We start from the raw sequence: 16885 nt of genomic DNA, 5'->3' as shown, positions 1-16885 counted from the left end.
TAGACCAGTAGTCCGCGTCTTGCCCAAAGACAGTTCTGAAAGTCTTTGGGCTCCTTAAGTAATACAGAAAATCAATTCTAGAAATTGAATCCATCATATAAGTTTTGTTTTACTTGTTCATAGGAAAAATAATATTTTCTGCGAATATACTAGAAATTGTGCAGATGAATAAATCACGCCTCCTTTTGAAGCCAGCATGGAGGGGCAGGGGGATTGGCAAAATATCTACAGTGTGAGTGAGTCATCAAGCTGTGCGGATATCTGAATTGATGGTGTGATTCAGTTCGTACAGATCCTTTTCTATGCTATATACTGTAGATTTAGTAGCCACTTACCTGCGTCATTTTTAATCACATTGCCGATTTCTCTTTGTCATAGTGTACAACGTTAAATTCTATCATGCACTTCTCCTTTATGCACCTGTTTATTTTCCCTTGGAATTGCAGGGGGCTGGCATTCATCCCAGAAAACACACTCCACCCACTCACACGCTGATTTCAGAGGCACACATTTCAGTGTTTAGAAAATGCCAGCTACAGTATTTGTACAACTAATCTAATCTAACATAAAACAATATTAGATTAGATATAATTAGATTAGACACATAAATACAACGAATCACACCAATGCTGTTAGGATTCTCGGAATGGAGGGGATCTTTATGCAGACACAGGCACGGTGTGGCAATGGATAAAAATGCTTTATTGTGTCCAACACAAAAGCAGTGGAACTTCCTGATCGGGGTAGTCGAGTGGGCGTGAGGCGATGAAGCTCGGGAAGGAGGCAGGCATGAAATCCGACAAGGGGCGCGCAAAAAACAGGACCTGGGACAAGAGCAAAAAATGTCGTGAGCCGGTGATCAGAGAAATAAGTAAAGAATGCGAGATACAACTGACTTAGCAAACAGACACGTTGATCGGGCGACGAGGTGGCGGCGTCCACTGCTTTTAAAGAGGGCTGATTATCATCACCATCACCTGTGGCCGCTCACCCCGTCTCGTGCAATCTGTAATCAAAATAAAAACAGGCACACCTGCAGGAGGTGGGCCAGGGCTCAGGAGGGAGGAGCAGGAGCCCTAACAAATGCAGTGTAGCAGCTACTGCATTATTTTTTGCGCATATGAAATTCAAGCTGTTTCCTAATTGATTCAGCGCAAATTGCTACCAACGCAATCTTATGAATCGAATAAGTCTTATTTGCAGAGATGGGTAGTGTTGTAGGGATGTGTTACATTTATTCTGTTACATTTACTTGAGTAACTGTTTGAGAAAAAAAATGTACTTCTAAGAGTAGTTTTACTCAGCCATACTTTTTACTTTTACTTGAGTAGATTTGTGAAGAAGAAACGCTACTCTTACTCCACTAATTTGGAGCATTTTAGATAAAAAGTTACTTAGGTTCGTTAGGAAGGTTCTCTACAACAGAGCCTTCCTGAGAAGTCTACTGCTTTAAGATGGCGGCTGTTTACTAACGCATCTAGTTCTTTATTATACATGTTGCTAATGCAGCCGTGTCTGTCATTTGCATCTAGTTCTGTATATATGTGATATCTACCGAAGAATCATGTGGCCATAGTTTGTAGGCTATCGGCTACAGTCAGGTATTATTGGAGCCACCTAGCATAGTAGCATCGCGTTTGCAACGGCGTTACCCTCCCTTGCCTCCTCATCACTCCTTCTCTGCTCTCTCGTCTCCGTGAGTCAGTCTATCTCAGACTTTTCTCGCGTCAGTCAACCAACATAGTAATGCACGCCTTTCCCTCCTCAGTAACAGTAACGGCGTTGCCAAGATGAGAAAAGTAATTAATTAGATTACTCACTACTGAAGAACATAACGCCGTTAGTAATGCCGTTATATTCTAACGCCGTTATTAACAACACTGTGTATAGGGCACATTTTCCATATTCCTTACACTTACACTTTCTGTTCAGGGTGAGCAGAATGGCACATAAAATAGTCAGAGATTGAGTGGCTGAAGAATCCTCCTGCTCTATTCATTTGACAGCTGAATAAAGCATCTGCCACTACTGTGCTCGGTCAGGGCTCCCGTGATAGTCCTGCTCCTATTGCTCTTTGCAGATCAAAGAAAGAATCTGTGATGTGTGCAAAAAAAAAAAAAAAAAAAAAAAAAAAAAAAATGGAAATGCTGGATCAGTAGGTGATAACACTTATGCGTGACTTTGATTAATTCATAAATAATTTTAAAATCCAGACAGTTGAATACAGAATAATGGTCAATTGGTCATTGACACAAGACATGACAACGAGACAAAATTCGATGAGTGAGCATTGGGGTCAGCCCCTGTCTTCGTCCCCCTGATTTTCTGTTGAACACTTCCTTGACTTTTACCACTTCCAACCCCACTGATAAGGTTAACCTGGACTCACTTGTACCACCAAGCTGTACAGTTATGTTTAAGGGAGTAATGCAGCTTCACAACATGTGACTTCAAGTTGTTTAAATGCTTCACGCGGAAGATTATGGTGGTTTTCAACCCAAGTTCAATCATGCTTATGAAATCAATTGGTTCTGGAAGTAGTTTCGTAAACTGAAAATTCTGTAAGTAGTGACGTGATTTTCATTTTAATGCCCTATTTTGTTCCAAGCCCCCCAAAATTCATACATAAATCTTTTATCATGCATAAAAATGCATCAAAACATGTAACAAGTATGTGTTACAATTAGATAATTGCACAATAAACATATACATTATTACACTCATATATAGCTGTCGGGACACGGGGGGACGCTGGTATACACATATGCACATACAGTAGAGGTTCCTCTTCGCAAATTGGATGCCAGGAAGATGCTAACCAATAGTCAATGGCAGAGCAGCTATAATTAACGTATTTTCCGCTCTATAAGGTGCACCTAAAAGCCTTCAATTTTCTCAAAAGCAAACAGTGCGCTTTATAATCCACTGCACCTTATTTAAGGATCAATATTGGTTAATCATGGCATCACATTCCCTTTAGCGCAGAACCATCTAGTGGATGTATAACGCAACCCCAACCACTACAACTAGTACTACTAATGCACCTTATAATGTGGTGCACCCTATACTATATATGAAATCATTTTTAAAATAGGCCATCCATCCTTATACTCCGATGCGCCTTATAATGCGGAAAATACAGTATGCTATATTGGGTAAACTCTGGGAGCTGTGAGTAGCAGCCCATACGGTATTTTTGCCTTTCGTATCCTGAAATTTCTTTCTTAACAAGAGGCAATATTTTACAGTTGAGGCGTGTCGTGACCTGAAAAATCTGTTTTTAGAGAAATTCGTATATCTGTATATTGAATATATAATATACTCTACCGTGCAAAAGTTTGGGGTCAAAGCGACTCCAAACTTTTGAACCGTAGTGTACATAAAAAAATCCCATATGATACACTATGGTTCAAAAGTTTGGGGTCACTTGCTATAGACCCCAAAGTTTTGAACGGTAGTGTATATATATAATATATATTTACACACACACACATATATTTATACATATATATATATTAGGGCTGTCAAACGATTAAAATTTTTAATCGAGTTAATTACAGCTTAAAAATTAATTAATCGTAATTAATCACAATTAATCGCAATTCAAACCATCTATAAAATATGCCATATTTTTCTGTAAATTATTGTTGGAATGGAAAGATAAGACACAAGATGGATATATACATTCAACATACGGTCCATAAGGATTATTTGTTTATTATAACAATAAATCAACAAGATGGCATTAACATTAATAACATTCTGTTAAAGCGATCCATGGATAGAAAGACTTGTAGTTCTTAATAGAAAAATGTTGTACAAGTTAGAGAAATTTTATATTAAAACCCCTCTTAATGTTTTCGTTTTAATAAAATTTGTAAAATTTTCAATCAAAAAATAAACCAGTAGCCCGCCATTGTTGATGTCAATAATTACTTACTCAATGCTCATGGATGCCTATAAAATCAGTCGCACCCAAGCGCCAGCAGAGGGCGGCAAAACTCCATAAAACACAACAAGTGAGCGTTTCAATGTGTACTGTCATTTAAAACTCTCTGAGCGGGGCATCTGCGTTAATTGCGTCAAATATTTTAACGTGATTAATTAAAAAAATTAATTAACGCCCGTTAACGCGATAATTTTGACAGCCCTAATATATATATATTAGGGCTGTCAAAATTAACGCGTTAACGCGAGGTAATTAATTTTTATAATTAATCACGTTAAAATATTTGACGCAATTAACGCACATGTCCCTCTCAGACAGTATTCTGCCTTTTGGTAAGTTTTACAGCAAGGCGTTTTGTGCTGTCTAACAGCGAACTCTTGTGGTCGCTTTGCGACATGGTTTATTTTTTTCTTGCCAGTTCAATATGGGCTGCACGACGTCTCTGTTGTGCTTATATGATCCTTGGAAAAGATTTGTCTGTAAGTATGGTTGTTGTAAAGAATCTACATATTATGTTAATAAGCGAAATGTTATATTTTTTGTATGAGACGCTTTTTGTTTACAGGTATGTTTAGTCAACCTGTATAAGGTGCTAAGCTAACGTTGTTGCTAATGTAATGCTTGTTTACTTTTTTTTTTTGTAGTTTTACGTAAACACTCTAAAGAGGACAATGATTTGAGGCCATTTTATTAATAAATCAGATGAAAAAGGAAGAAGTCTAATTATTAAGGCGTCGTTCACTAGCTGTCCAGCTTTGGAAAAAGTAGACGCTTCGGAGTGAGGACAGCATAGACAGATTTAAATGACAGTAGAGTGAAATGCTCACTACAGTCCTTATGTACCGTATGTTGAATGTATATATCCGTCTTGTGTCTTATCTTTCCATTCCAACAATTTATTTTACAGAATATATATATATAATTCACAGAAAAATATGGCATATTTTATAGATGGTTTGAATTGCGATTAATTGCGATTAATTACGATTAATTAATTTTTAAGCTGTAATTAACTCGATTAAAAATTTTAATCGTTTGACACCCCTAATATATGTGTGTATATATATAACATTAACATTAACATTAATCGCAATTAATCGTAATTCAAAACATATATAAAATATGCCATATTTTTTCTGTAAATTATTGTTGGAATGGAAAGATAAGACACATGGCGGATATATACATACAACATACTGTACATAAGTACTGTATTTGTTTATTGTAACAATAAATCCAAAAATGGCATTATTAACATTCTTTCTGTTAAAGTGATCCACGGATAGAAAGACTTGTAGTTTTTAAAAGACAAATGTTATAGTTACAAGAAATAGTAATTTTATATTAAAACCCCTCTTCATGTTTTCGTTTTAATAAAATGTGTAAAATTTTCAATCAAAAGTAGAGTTAATATAATAACAATAAGAATAAAAATAACAATAATAAGAATAGAGTGACCAAAGTCTGACTAAGTTTTACGTGTATTTTGCATAGCTATTTTGATATGGAATGCCAGTTCATTTTGCATTGTTGTTTAACTGTGAGAATAGGGCCTCATTACTATAGACTGAAGTGCTTTTCTTTTTGTGAAAATTATTTTTTTGAGAGAGATAGGAATATTATTTTTGTTGTGCTTTCACTAAACATTACTTATGTTTGTTGTGAAGGAGAAGCTTATGCCAATAAACGGCACGGTCCAAAGAACGCCTGTGTCCACTCGCCTTTATAAAATACATATCTCTGTACATATCTTTCCCAAAATACAACAACAGACACATAATTGCCACTAAAAGAAAGAAGACTTACCGAAATATGTGTGGAGCACAAATAGCAATTTGCATTGCATTGTGCATACAGCATAAACATCTCACAACTACTAATTCTCCCACGTTTAGAAGAGATAACACTAGAATGGAACGGCGCTGCCCCCAAGCGGCTGGTGGCATTCTCTTCACTCTTAATGTCCATAAACGGCCTCATTGTAATCTGTTTACGGCAATGTGCGAGCTGGTCATTCAGTACATGCGTTAATTGCGCCAAATATTTTAACGTGATTAATTGAAAAAATTAATTAACGCCCGTTAATGCGATAATTTTGACAGCCCTAATATATATATATATATATATATATATACAGTGCCTTGCAAAAGTATTCAGCCCCCTTGAACCTTGCAACCTTTCGCCACATTTCAGGCTTCAAACATAAAGATATAAAATTTTAATTTTTTGTCAAGAATCAACAACAAGTGGGACACAATCGTGAAGTGGAACAACATTTATTGGATAATTTAAACTTTTTTAACAAATAAAAAACTGAAAAGTGGGGCGTGCAATATTATTCGGCCCCCTTGCGTTAATACTTTGTAGCGCCACCTTTTGCTCCAATTACAGCTGCAAGTCGCTTGGGGTATGTTTCTATCAGTTTTGCACATCGAGAGACTGACATTCTTGCCCATTCTTCCTTGCAAAACAGCTCGAGCTCAGTGAGGTTGGATGGAGAGTGTTTGTGAACAGCAGTCTTCAGCTCTTTCCACAGATTCTCGATTGGATTCAGGTCTGGACTTTGACTTGGCCATTCTAACACCTGGATACGTTTATTTTTGAACCATTCCATTGTAGATTTGGCTTTATGTTTTGGATCATTGTCCTGTTGGAAGATAAATCTCCGTCCCAGTCTCAGGTCTTGTGCAGATACCAACAGGTTTTCTTCCAGAATGTTCCTGTATTTGGCTGCATCCATCTTCCCGTCAATTTTAACCATCTTCCCTGTCCCTGCTGAAGAAAAGCAGGCCCAAACCATGATGCTGCCACCACCATGTTTGACAGTGGGGATGGTGTGTTCAGGGTGATGAGCTGTGTTGCTTTTACGCCAAACATATCGTTTTGCATCGTGGCCAAAAAGTTCAATTTTTGGTTTCATCTGACCAGAGCACCTTCTTCCACATGTTTGGTGTGTCTCCCAGGTGGATTGTGGCAAACTTTAAACGAGACTTTTTATGAACATCTTTGAGAAATGGCTTTCTTCTTGCCACTCTTCCATAAAGGCCAGATTTGTGCAGTGTACGACTGATTGTTGTCCTATGGACAGACTCTCCCACCTCAGCTGTAGATCTCTGCAGTTCATCCAGAGTGATCATGGGCCTCTTGGCTGCATCTCTGATCAGTTTTCTCCTTGTTTGAGAAGAAAGTTTGGAAGGACGGCCGGGTCTTGGTAGATTTGCAGTGGTCTGATGCTCCTTCCATTTCAATATGATGGCTTGCACAGTGCTCCTTGAGATGTTTAAAGCTTGGGAAATCTTTTTGTATCCAAATCCGGCTTTAAACTTCTCCACAACAGTATCTCGGACCTGCCTGGTGTGTTCCTTGGTTTTCATAATGCTCTCTGCACTTTAAACAGAACCCTGAGACTATCACAGAGCAGGTGCATTTATACGGAGACTTGATTACACACAGGTGGATTCTATTTATCATCATCGGTCATTTAGGATAACATTGGATCATTCAGAGATCCTCACTGAACTTCTGGAGTGAGTTTGCTGCACTGAAAGTAAAGGGGCCGAATAATATTGCACGCCCCACTTTTCAGTTTTTTATTTGTTAAAAAAGTTAAAATTATCCAATAAATGTTGTTCCACTTCACGATTGTGTCCCACTTGTTGTTGATTCTTGACAAAAAAATTAAATTTCATATCTTTATGTTTGAAGCCTGAAATGTGGCGAAAGGTTGCAAGATTCAAGGGGGCCGAATACTTTTGCAAGGCACTGTACATATATATACACATATATATATATATATACACACACACACATATATATATATATATTACATTTTTGCATGGTAGAAAATGGCTGATGCAAGTGGTTTTGAATGACAAAAATTAACAGATAGTATATGAAAAAACAGGACACACTATGACTTGTATGAATACTTTACACTTTTGCATTGTCAGAGTAATGAAAGTGCAGAATAAGAACACATTCCTCTTCTTTCCTCTTCCCCCTCTAGGTCCATTTTCTGATGGCATTAGCCGCTAATTGGGGTTACCTAAAGGATGCCAGTCGGATGCAGAAATATGAAGATATCAAGTCAAAGGAGGAGCAGGAGCTGCATGACATCCACTCCACACGCTCCAAAGAACGCCTCAATGCCTACACATAAACACGTGATGGGAAACAATGCATGCACTTACCCAACAGACAACATTTTATCCAAACACGCAAACTTGCAGCACACAGTCATGGATACAAGTATAACGTAATATTATACAATACACTTCAATTTAAAATATATACACGCCTGTGGTAGGCTTTAAAAATGAAGAAGACAAAAAAAAAAAAAAACATTGATATCCTCCGTGTGTACCCTGCTGATCTCGTGCCTTGGTGATATATGATTACATGGTAAAACACAAAATAGAACCCATAGAGACATGAAGTTAATATGAATAGTATGATTTTAATAAAACCATAAATTCCAATGGGACATCGTAGGTGATCTGATCACAAAGTATTAAGTCTTAAGTTGAACAAATGAATAACCAGATAATTCACATATTGAATCAAGCAAGCCGACATATATACTATAGCAATCAAAATAACACATTATGAACTCACCCCCAGAAATCCAAAGGTCCATTAGAATCAAGACCTTTCCTTTGCATACCAAAGCAGTAGACTGGCAGTTAATAGTAAACTAGATTGAATGTACAGTGCTAAACAAATTCATTCGACCACCTGTTGTAGAAGTCAAAACACGGGCTTGTCTTAGAGGGGAAAAATGAAGAGAATACATTTTACCACCATAAAAAATCATCTAAGGAAATAACATCTTAAACCACAAAAATGTTAAACTTTAAATTTGAGACCTAATGTATAACAATATTAATTACTGTTTACTGTTGTATTTTTTTTTTTTTTTTTTTGCCACATTAACACCACAAAGATTTTTTTTAAAAGTGTTGCATAATATTACATAAACCTTACAAACATGCAGTGGTCTGACAAAAAATGTGAAGCACTGTACATAAACTGAACAAAAACAGAAACCATCATTGCAAATGTCTGCTATTCACATGCCGCACTGAAGCAATAATCAGCAGAAGACGCACGGAAGACTTCATTGTCTCTAAAGTAATCTTTCCATGGATGTTGGGTACCGTATTTTGGCGACCATAAAAGGTGCAGGCCCATTTTCAGGTTATTATTGCATTATTGCAACCATATTATTGGGCGCATGAAAAAAAACTACCGTGCGTGAGTGCTAGCATGCACGCTAGCATGCATGCTACAATGTGTTGCTTTTTTTGTTTTAAGGCAGCAAGAGCAAAACTGACTTCAATTGTGCTTTATTAAAGAATTTCATAATGTAGTCACGTCTTAATCAATCCACAAATCCATCAAAGTCCTTATCTCCTCTACCCAAATCGAACAGCTGGGCTAGATCTACATCAAACATGGCAGCTCAACCTTTCTTTAGGCAGGTCTCCCTCCGGGCTTCGTTAGCGTGTCTGTTCGCAGTAGATGCCATTTTCAAGGGTCCTTAGCCAAACCAATGTTGTTTAGCCTAACACACACACTCGAACGTTACAGCTACTGGGGGCACACCCCCATCACACGTAACCTTATCCCTTTAAGGTTCTCATGCGGCTTTCACTTACTGACTTGCCTTTTAATAAATTCAGTCTGGCACGTTTTGTTACTCAGTCCACATTATTAGATGCACCGTCCATTTTGGAGAATTTTTTTAACTTTTAGGTGCGCCTTATGGTCGTGAAAATACGGTAATATGAAGACACCGCCATTAATTAACCGCAATCCCTACAGTGCACAGATCTCTTTCTCACACAAATACACGCACACGTGCACACAGACACACATACAATACATAAATGTGGCTGAATGGTCAGTGTTGTGCAGGCAGTGTTGTATGGTGGTGTCATGCTGTGATATGTCATTTACCCACATTACAATGAGTGGTATTGCAAAGAAATATGGTTTCCGGAAAAGTTGGTACTAAAATGAGTACAAATGGATAGCTTGACTCACTTCCAAACCCTGACCAAATCTTTTCCCAACTCTTATCCGAAGCCCAGTTTCATCAGTTGTTTCTTATTTTACTTACTTTCTTTAAAATAATTATTGTATATGCACATAGCACGGTTTGACTATTTTTGTTTGTTTGCTCTATAAATATAATTTATTGTTTAACTCATGATATGAATCTAAATATTCTTTATATGTATTTTCTACATAAGGTGACAGCATATGCCAGTCAATTGATCATAGATTTGTGCAATTTTTACTCTTTCATACATGATGTCGGACTTGCTGGATTCACAATTAGCACTTAAGTTGGCCGGTGATTTGAAACAACAGTGAAATTTGGCTTCTTTCCCTTTCCCTCTCTGCCAATGTTTGTGTAAACTCGTGATTTGTCCAGAAAAGGCACATCTTAGCAGCACAAAGTCTTTTATAATGTCATTTCAATGTAATATTGTCTTCAAGTCTGTTCAGACTACATCTTTCTCACTTTTTGGAATTTTTGCCACATTTTTACCAGCATTATTCATGTGTAATTTTAACATTAGGGTACATTTTAAGGGCAAGCGTGTAGTGGGGTCCGGGTGAGGGTCTTTATCACGTTCACAGTTTCATGTGATTCTGCACCTACAACTACACAAACACACACATGTAAACACCAGTCATTGTGAGACTTTGATTCTATGGTTTTGCTAACATGTTTAATAGTTTTATCTTTGTATATCAGACTCGAATTATACCAAAATTTCTCTTTTGTCATGAAATGAATTCAGATCCTCACTAGAACTGGCAACTCGTCATTGGTATCATGAAGAGAATTGTTTACGATATCTTGGCTTCATTGTGGCTTACTGTAGGTCAGGATGAGCATGTTGTTTTCCGGTCCAAACTAGATCTTTTCAGATGTAAATGACTTTTCAGAAGCAGAGATCTTTCGAGAGCCTTTACTTGATGTGATGGAAAGAGATCACACGGGAGGAAAACTGTTGTTAGCTTTAAAAAGTAATAATTTTGTATGATTGAATTGCTTATTCTTTTGAGCACACCGCATTACCTTGAAAAAGATCTACATTGCGACGTTATTGTAATTCTATAACGGGGCATGTTTTGAAACTGATTCGTAAAATGATTGTATGGTACTAATAAGCTCTGAGGGAATGTGAGTCTCTATCTGCCAGTAGAGATCGTTAAAGGATTAATAGCTATATTGTTGAGATGAGGATGGTCGATTGATCAATAGATTGAAGACGAGACAACCAGCAGAGAAATACACACATATGCACACAAACACACATTTTACTATTGCCATCTCTCTGAGCCATAACGCTGCTCTTTTACTGTTCGCAGAAACATTGAAGTATTTTAAGATCTTTTAATCCTATTTTTCTCAGATCATTATAATACGAAAAGGTTATCTAAAAAGTTGAATTCATGCCTAGTTTTCTTAACAGTAATATGCACTGCAACTACATATATTCTGTATAAAGATATACATATGTGCAGCCAAGAAAAGGAATTTCTGAAATGTAACAAATCTGAAGGATGACGTATAGTGTCATTGATCAACTCCTCACCATTAGAACTGCATTTACACACACATACACGCACACACACAAATCACATACAAGTATTTTGTGAAAAGTTAAAGTGGTTAACAAGACAAAATGTCATGAATTGTCAAGAAAAACATAAAATGTCATGAATTCGGCAAAGCATGTTGGACACCTTATTTGTCTATGAATTGAAACATAGGCGGAGATCGAGAGGGAGCAGGGGTGCAGTCCCCCTCGGTGGCCGAAAAATGTCATTGCATGTAAGTGACTTTTCTAGAAATTATTTAAAGGGGAAGTTCGAAATTTTAGACATTAGGTTTAATCTTTGAGTTAGCGGGGATTTAGTCGGTGGAGTTAATTTCAACAAACTCCGTGCAGTTTGTTATTCAGTGGTTTCAGTGCTCCAGAAAGGCTAAGCTAGCGCTAGTCAATGGTGCCTGCTTAGCACACCAATAAAAAAACAACATATGCAAGCATGAGAATACCGATGACCCATGTAATCAATACTGTTTGCTATGTTTTCAGGATAGTGTTATTAAAACTTAACGTTGCACGTCATTAAAGCCCCTTTCATTCACTGAACTTAAATCTTGTGATTTAAACAGATAGCCCTTATGTCTGAAAGCAATTTTCCAGGTCAATGACACACACATTAACCGGGTCGCATCCTAGAATAATGTCCGGGATTTACCCGGAACACGGCATGTGTGAAAACAGCCGTTTAAATCCCGGGTCACAGCGCAAAGGCTGATGACGTAAATATCATGGCGGGCTGATCGTCATTTCCTCTTTTTTCACAGTAAGAGGAAAAGCGGTAAACAAACATCGCAATTATAAACATGGCAAACTGGCAAGATAGCTAAATTAAACTGGAAACATCTCAAAATTAAATTGCTACTGGATCTTAGAGCCAAGGAGGAGACAGTTCATCGTCCATCTTTGGAAATGTGTGGTTTATTTTGTTGCCGATGCCGACCAAAAATGACGTAATGTTATAAATTCCAGCCCCTGCCCTCTGCCGTACAGAGAGCCTCTAGTAGCCAACACGGGACAAGTCTGAAATTGTCCAACACGGGTAATTCCCGGTACATATCCCCATGTCCGAAAGCCATGACACGGGTAAATCCTGCGTCATCTTATACGGGAATTCAGCAGTATTTAAGTCTGAAAGGGGCTTAATTGTAGTATGAACAGCAAGATTTGTAATCCAGCAGCTCTGCAGGGAGCAGGGCGGAGTGATAGCACATCGTTTTTTTTTCACCGCTGATTTTTTTATGTCGTAGCCAGCAGCAAGTAAAAAGAGTTCATATTGTTTCTTGTTCTGCATCGGGAATCTGTGGAAACATTCCTTTGCCCATTTCTTCTGTCTGTTTCCACAGCCTCTAAATGCACATTCCACCATGCTGCATTCGAGGAAGTTGGGAAGTCGAAGTTTCCAACCTCCAGCCTGGAAATATATCATTAGATCGCCAAAAAAAAAAGTAACCAGACATCACGAGTTAATTCAGTCTGACGTCGCTCGACAAAATGGCAGTGCCCGTGGAAAAGCAGACCTTCAATAGTAGAACTAAACAAGGCAGTTTACAGTGTGTGCTATTTACCTCAGCCATCGTTTTTCCTCCACTATTTGATCGCTTACAAGAAGGCAGGTTTGCTAGAGGCCAAAATGTCTTTTGATTGCCAAGACAAAAAAAACAACTTGTCGCGATCAGCCATCTTTGATGTTTACATTTGCTTTAAACGCTACAAGTATGGCTATGTTAGATCTGTTAATATCGTTTTATATTAGCATGCTAATGTTGTACCATTGACTCGCGCTAGCTTAGCCACTCTGGAGCCCTGAAACTAAGAAATATCTGAGAAACTGCACGGAATTTGTTGAAACCAACTCCACCGACCAGTTACACCTCTGCTAACTCCAAGATTAAGCCTAATATTTAAAAATGCTGAACTTCCCCTTTAACAATATTACATTTTAAATCAAGTCAAGTTAGGAATTCTAGCAGTGTGTAAATGCAGCCTAGATGAGGCACTAAAGGTAACAATCACCAGATTGAGACTGTTCTGGTGTATTTTGGCTGAATACAAGTCAGTATTTTTAAGGGTCTCGGTTTACAGTAAGAGTATTCATTTCATATCATTTCACTGCCTGACAATGGATGTCTTGTCAGTGTTTTTAACCTCAGATACAAACAAATGTTTTTGTGCACTTATTGACCATTGTGAGCTCTCTATCTCTTATTCTTGCTGTGTGTGCATTGACGTCCCCTTTGCGGGACCTGTGTATAGTCTTGCGGCATTGGTATAACCTGAAGAAGTTACAACGATGAACATGAATTAATTCATTCAAATGAAGAAAATCTTATTCTAGGTTATTTAAAAAAGAAAAAAGAAAAAAAGACAGTGAGTCTAGTTGTTGTTTGTGGCATGGTTATGCATTTAATGGTCATAATTTTAATGATTAAACCGTACAAAAAAATATTTTCCACTAGCGCTGTTCTGCTATTTATGTTAAGTTTTTCACTTTTTAGCTTGCAGTATTGAAGTCCTAGTTGCTAATGGTGTTGCTAAGCCAGCTAGCTTGTTTAGTTGTTCACCACCAGAGCAATATATTGTAACTGTTTAACAAAAATAACAAAGATGAATCTTAACCTTACATTTTTGGCATATAAGTGCATGATAAAACTGCAAGTCGTAACTGATATGATTAATAGTGTTATTTCTTGTCTCTCAAGAGATTTGCAGCTATGATGTAATGTATTGCTCTGGCGGCCCATAATGCACCATCCCCCTTCAGCTCACATCTTTTGCCTCTTTCTCTCACATGCAGTGCTTGATGAACAATTTGCTTTTAGCAAACTAGAGCCCTTGTTAAGGAGGTGTCAGTTCTTGAAACTGTCATTAAATTATTACGTTACCTAGCAACAAGCACAATCAGCAAAGTTCATGTAGTAGGCAACGCAACATGCCTACAAAGAGAGCAAAAAAAAAAAAAAACCCCACAAAATATGATCAATTAAAATCTAGTTCAGCTACATTTAAACAAGAACAAAATTGTTTTTGCCCGACTGGTGCTATCATGGTTCTAAATATAATGTAAAGAACTAGAAATCTATAGTGGTTTAAGATTGCCACAGTCAGTGTTAGAAAGTGGAAGAGGATGTGAGCTGCTAGCTCACCATGTTTGAATCTCCTTGTGAAAATGTTTGTATTAAAACATGCTAACCCTGCGTCCTTCTAGTCTACCTTCTGTCCAGTGATGAATTGGACTCAGAACTACCATTCCACCACCTTGGCTTTAGTTGTGTGAGATTTTAGCATGAAGCAAACCTTCAAAAAACTAAAATGTGAATTTTTATCATTCTGTGAAGATGTTTTTATTTTATTTTTGTCTACCTGGAATTCTACAGTGTGAGTTCTGAAGCTCTAATAGTCAACTCTGAATTACAGGATGAACAATCAGCTACTCTGCTCCTCGATTTGTACAGCTCTTGACCATCATGAGCTCCGCAAACTACTACACTACAAAGCTAAACACTCATGATTCTGCAACCTCAAAATGATTATGAGCTATAATACAAACTACAAGGTTGGACATTTTGGGCGTAGGGAGATTTTGTTCTTCGTTTCCATAGTAGACTTTTTGTATTCCACTCTAGTTGCTTAGTAGCAGGCTTTCTTTTATTCACTCCCCCATTTTTGTACATATCTGTGCCAACAGCTTGGGCAGACAGTGGCTTTTTTTATTTGTAAAGACATAAACTTGCTTGCATATATAAATAAAATGAAATATTACACTTGTGTACTTGTTGATAAGGAAACCATTGAGTCTGTGTCTTCATTTCATAAAAGTGACGACTGTGCTTCAACGTGATGTGGATATTGAGAAATATTATTGAGATGAATGTTTGAGTACGAAGACAATCAGCAAACAAATTGGGCAACTATCAATAATTCTGACTCTCATAATAATTACATTATTCTACATAGGGCTATACAAATAAAATTGAATTGAATTGAATGTGCTTTGTGGACCTGGAAGAGGCATTTGTTTCGACCCAGCCATAAAACGAAGGTAATTAATTGTATTTATTATTCAAAATGGCTGTAATTTTTAGCTTAGAATCATTCATTGCTGTCTATAATTAAGTTTTAAAAAATGACTTTAAAAAATTATTCACTTGCATATTTTCCAATTTTAAACAAATTACGTCACAATGAAAAAAATGGTGTCTGGAAAAAAAGTCTTGGATATCTACCTCATAACTATCACTTAATTGTATTTTTTTTTTGTTACAGTCGCATTTTTTCCGATATGTTAGATAAATAATCGATACAAACAAAGAAAAATTGAAAGTTGAGTTTAAAAGGGTAAATACTAGGGCTGTCAAATGATTACAATTTTTAATCGCGTTAATTACAGCTTAAAAATTAATTAATCGTAATTAATCGCAATTTCAAACCATCTATGAAATATGCCATATTTTTCTGTAAATTATTGTTGGAATGAAAGATAAGACACAAGACGGATATATACATTCAACATACGGTACATAAGTACTGTATTTGTTTATTATAACAATAAATCAACAAGATGACATTAACATTAATAACATTCTCTTAAACGATCCATGAAAGACCTGTAGTTCTTTAAAGATAAATGTTTGTTATAGTTAGTAGTTATAGTTATAGAAGTTTTATATGAAAACCCCTCTTAATGTTTTTGTTTTATTAAAATTTGTGAAATTTTCAATAAAAAAATAAACTAATCGCTCGCTATTGTTGATGTCAATAATTACACCATGCCCACTCATGGTACTAACCCATAAAATCAATTGGACCCAAGCGCCAGCAGAGGGTGCCAAGCACCAAAAAACAAGTAACAAGAGGACATTTCACTCTGCTGTCATTTTAATCTGTTTGAGCGGGGCATGTGCGTTAATTGCGTTCAATATTTTAACGTGATTAATTTAAAAAATTACCACCCGTTAACACGATAATTTTGACAGCCCTAGTAAATATATGAAAAAGAAAATCTCGACCACTCCTTGATGTCTGCGATTTCTGCATCGCGACCCTTGTCATATGACCATGTTTCACCCATAAAATCCCCCCAAAATCCAGCTGGGGCCATTCACAGCTGCGTCTTGACACTCAATGATACATGCTACATGGAGTTTTTGGATCGAAACAAGGTAAGTGCGCGATAATAACTCGTTAAAGTCATGGTGTCTTTAATTCTGTTCTTACATGCTATCATCTCCGGATATATGGAGGACCAGGAGTGCAAAAATTCAATAAATAAATACACAATTAAATAAATAATTAAAAGTGTCATTAAAAT

The 16885-nt window shown here is 36.9% G+C and overlaps 1 protein-coding gene across 1 annotated transcript in view; it reads left to right on the top strand.

Moving 5' to 3' along the window:
* Positions 1-15362, top strand: part of gpm6ab (glycoprotein M6Ab) — a 79341-nt gene extending 63979 nt beyond the window's left edge. The window contains exon 7 of the mRNA XM_057843260.1: positions 7956-15362. Within this exon, the coding sequence (XP_057699243.1) occupies positions 7956-8108 (153 nt within the window). The 3' untranslated portion in view covers positions 8109-15362. The remainder of the gene's footprint in view (positions 1-7955) is intronic.
* The last annotated feature ends 1523 nt before the right edge of the window (positions 15363-16885 follow it).

This window comes from Corythoichthys intestinalis, chromosome 8 (genome assembly GCF_030265065.1).
Source record: "Corythoichthys intestinalis isolate RoL2023-P3 chromosome 8, ASM3026506v1, whole genome shotgun sequence".
NCBI classification, from domain to species: domain Eukaryota; kingdom Metazoa; phylum Chordata; class Actinopteri; order Syngnathiformes; family Syngnathidae; genus Corythoichthys; species Corythoichthys intestinalis.
The sequence above is the reverse complement of the archived record's forward strand: the minus strand, read 5'-3'. Positions and strand labels throughout refer to the sequence as shown.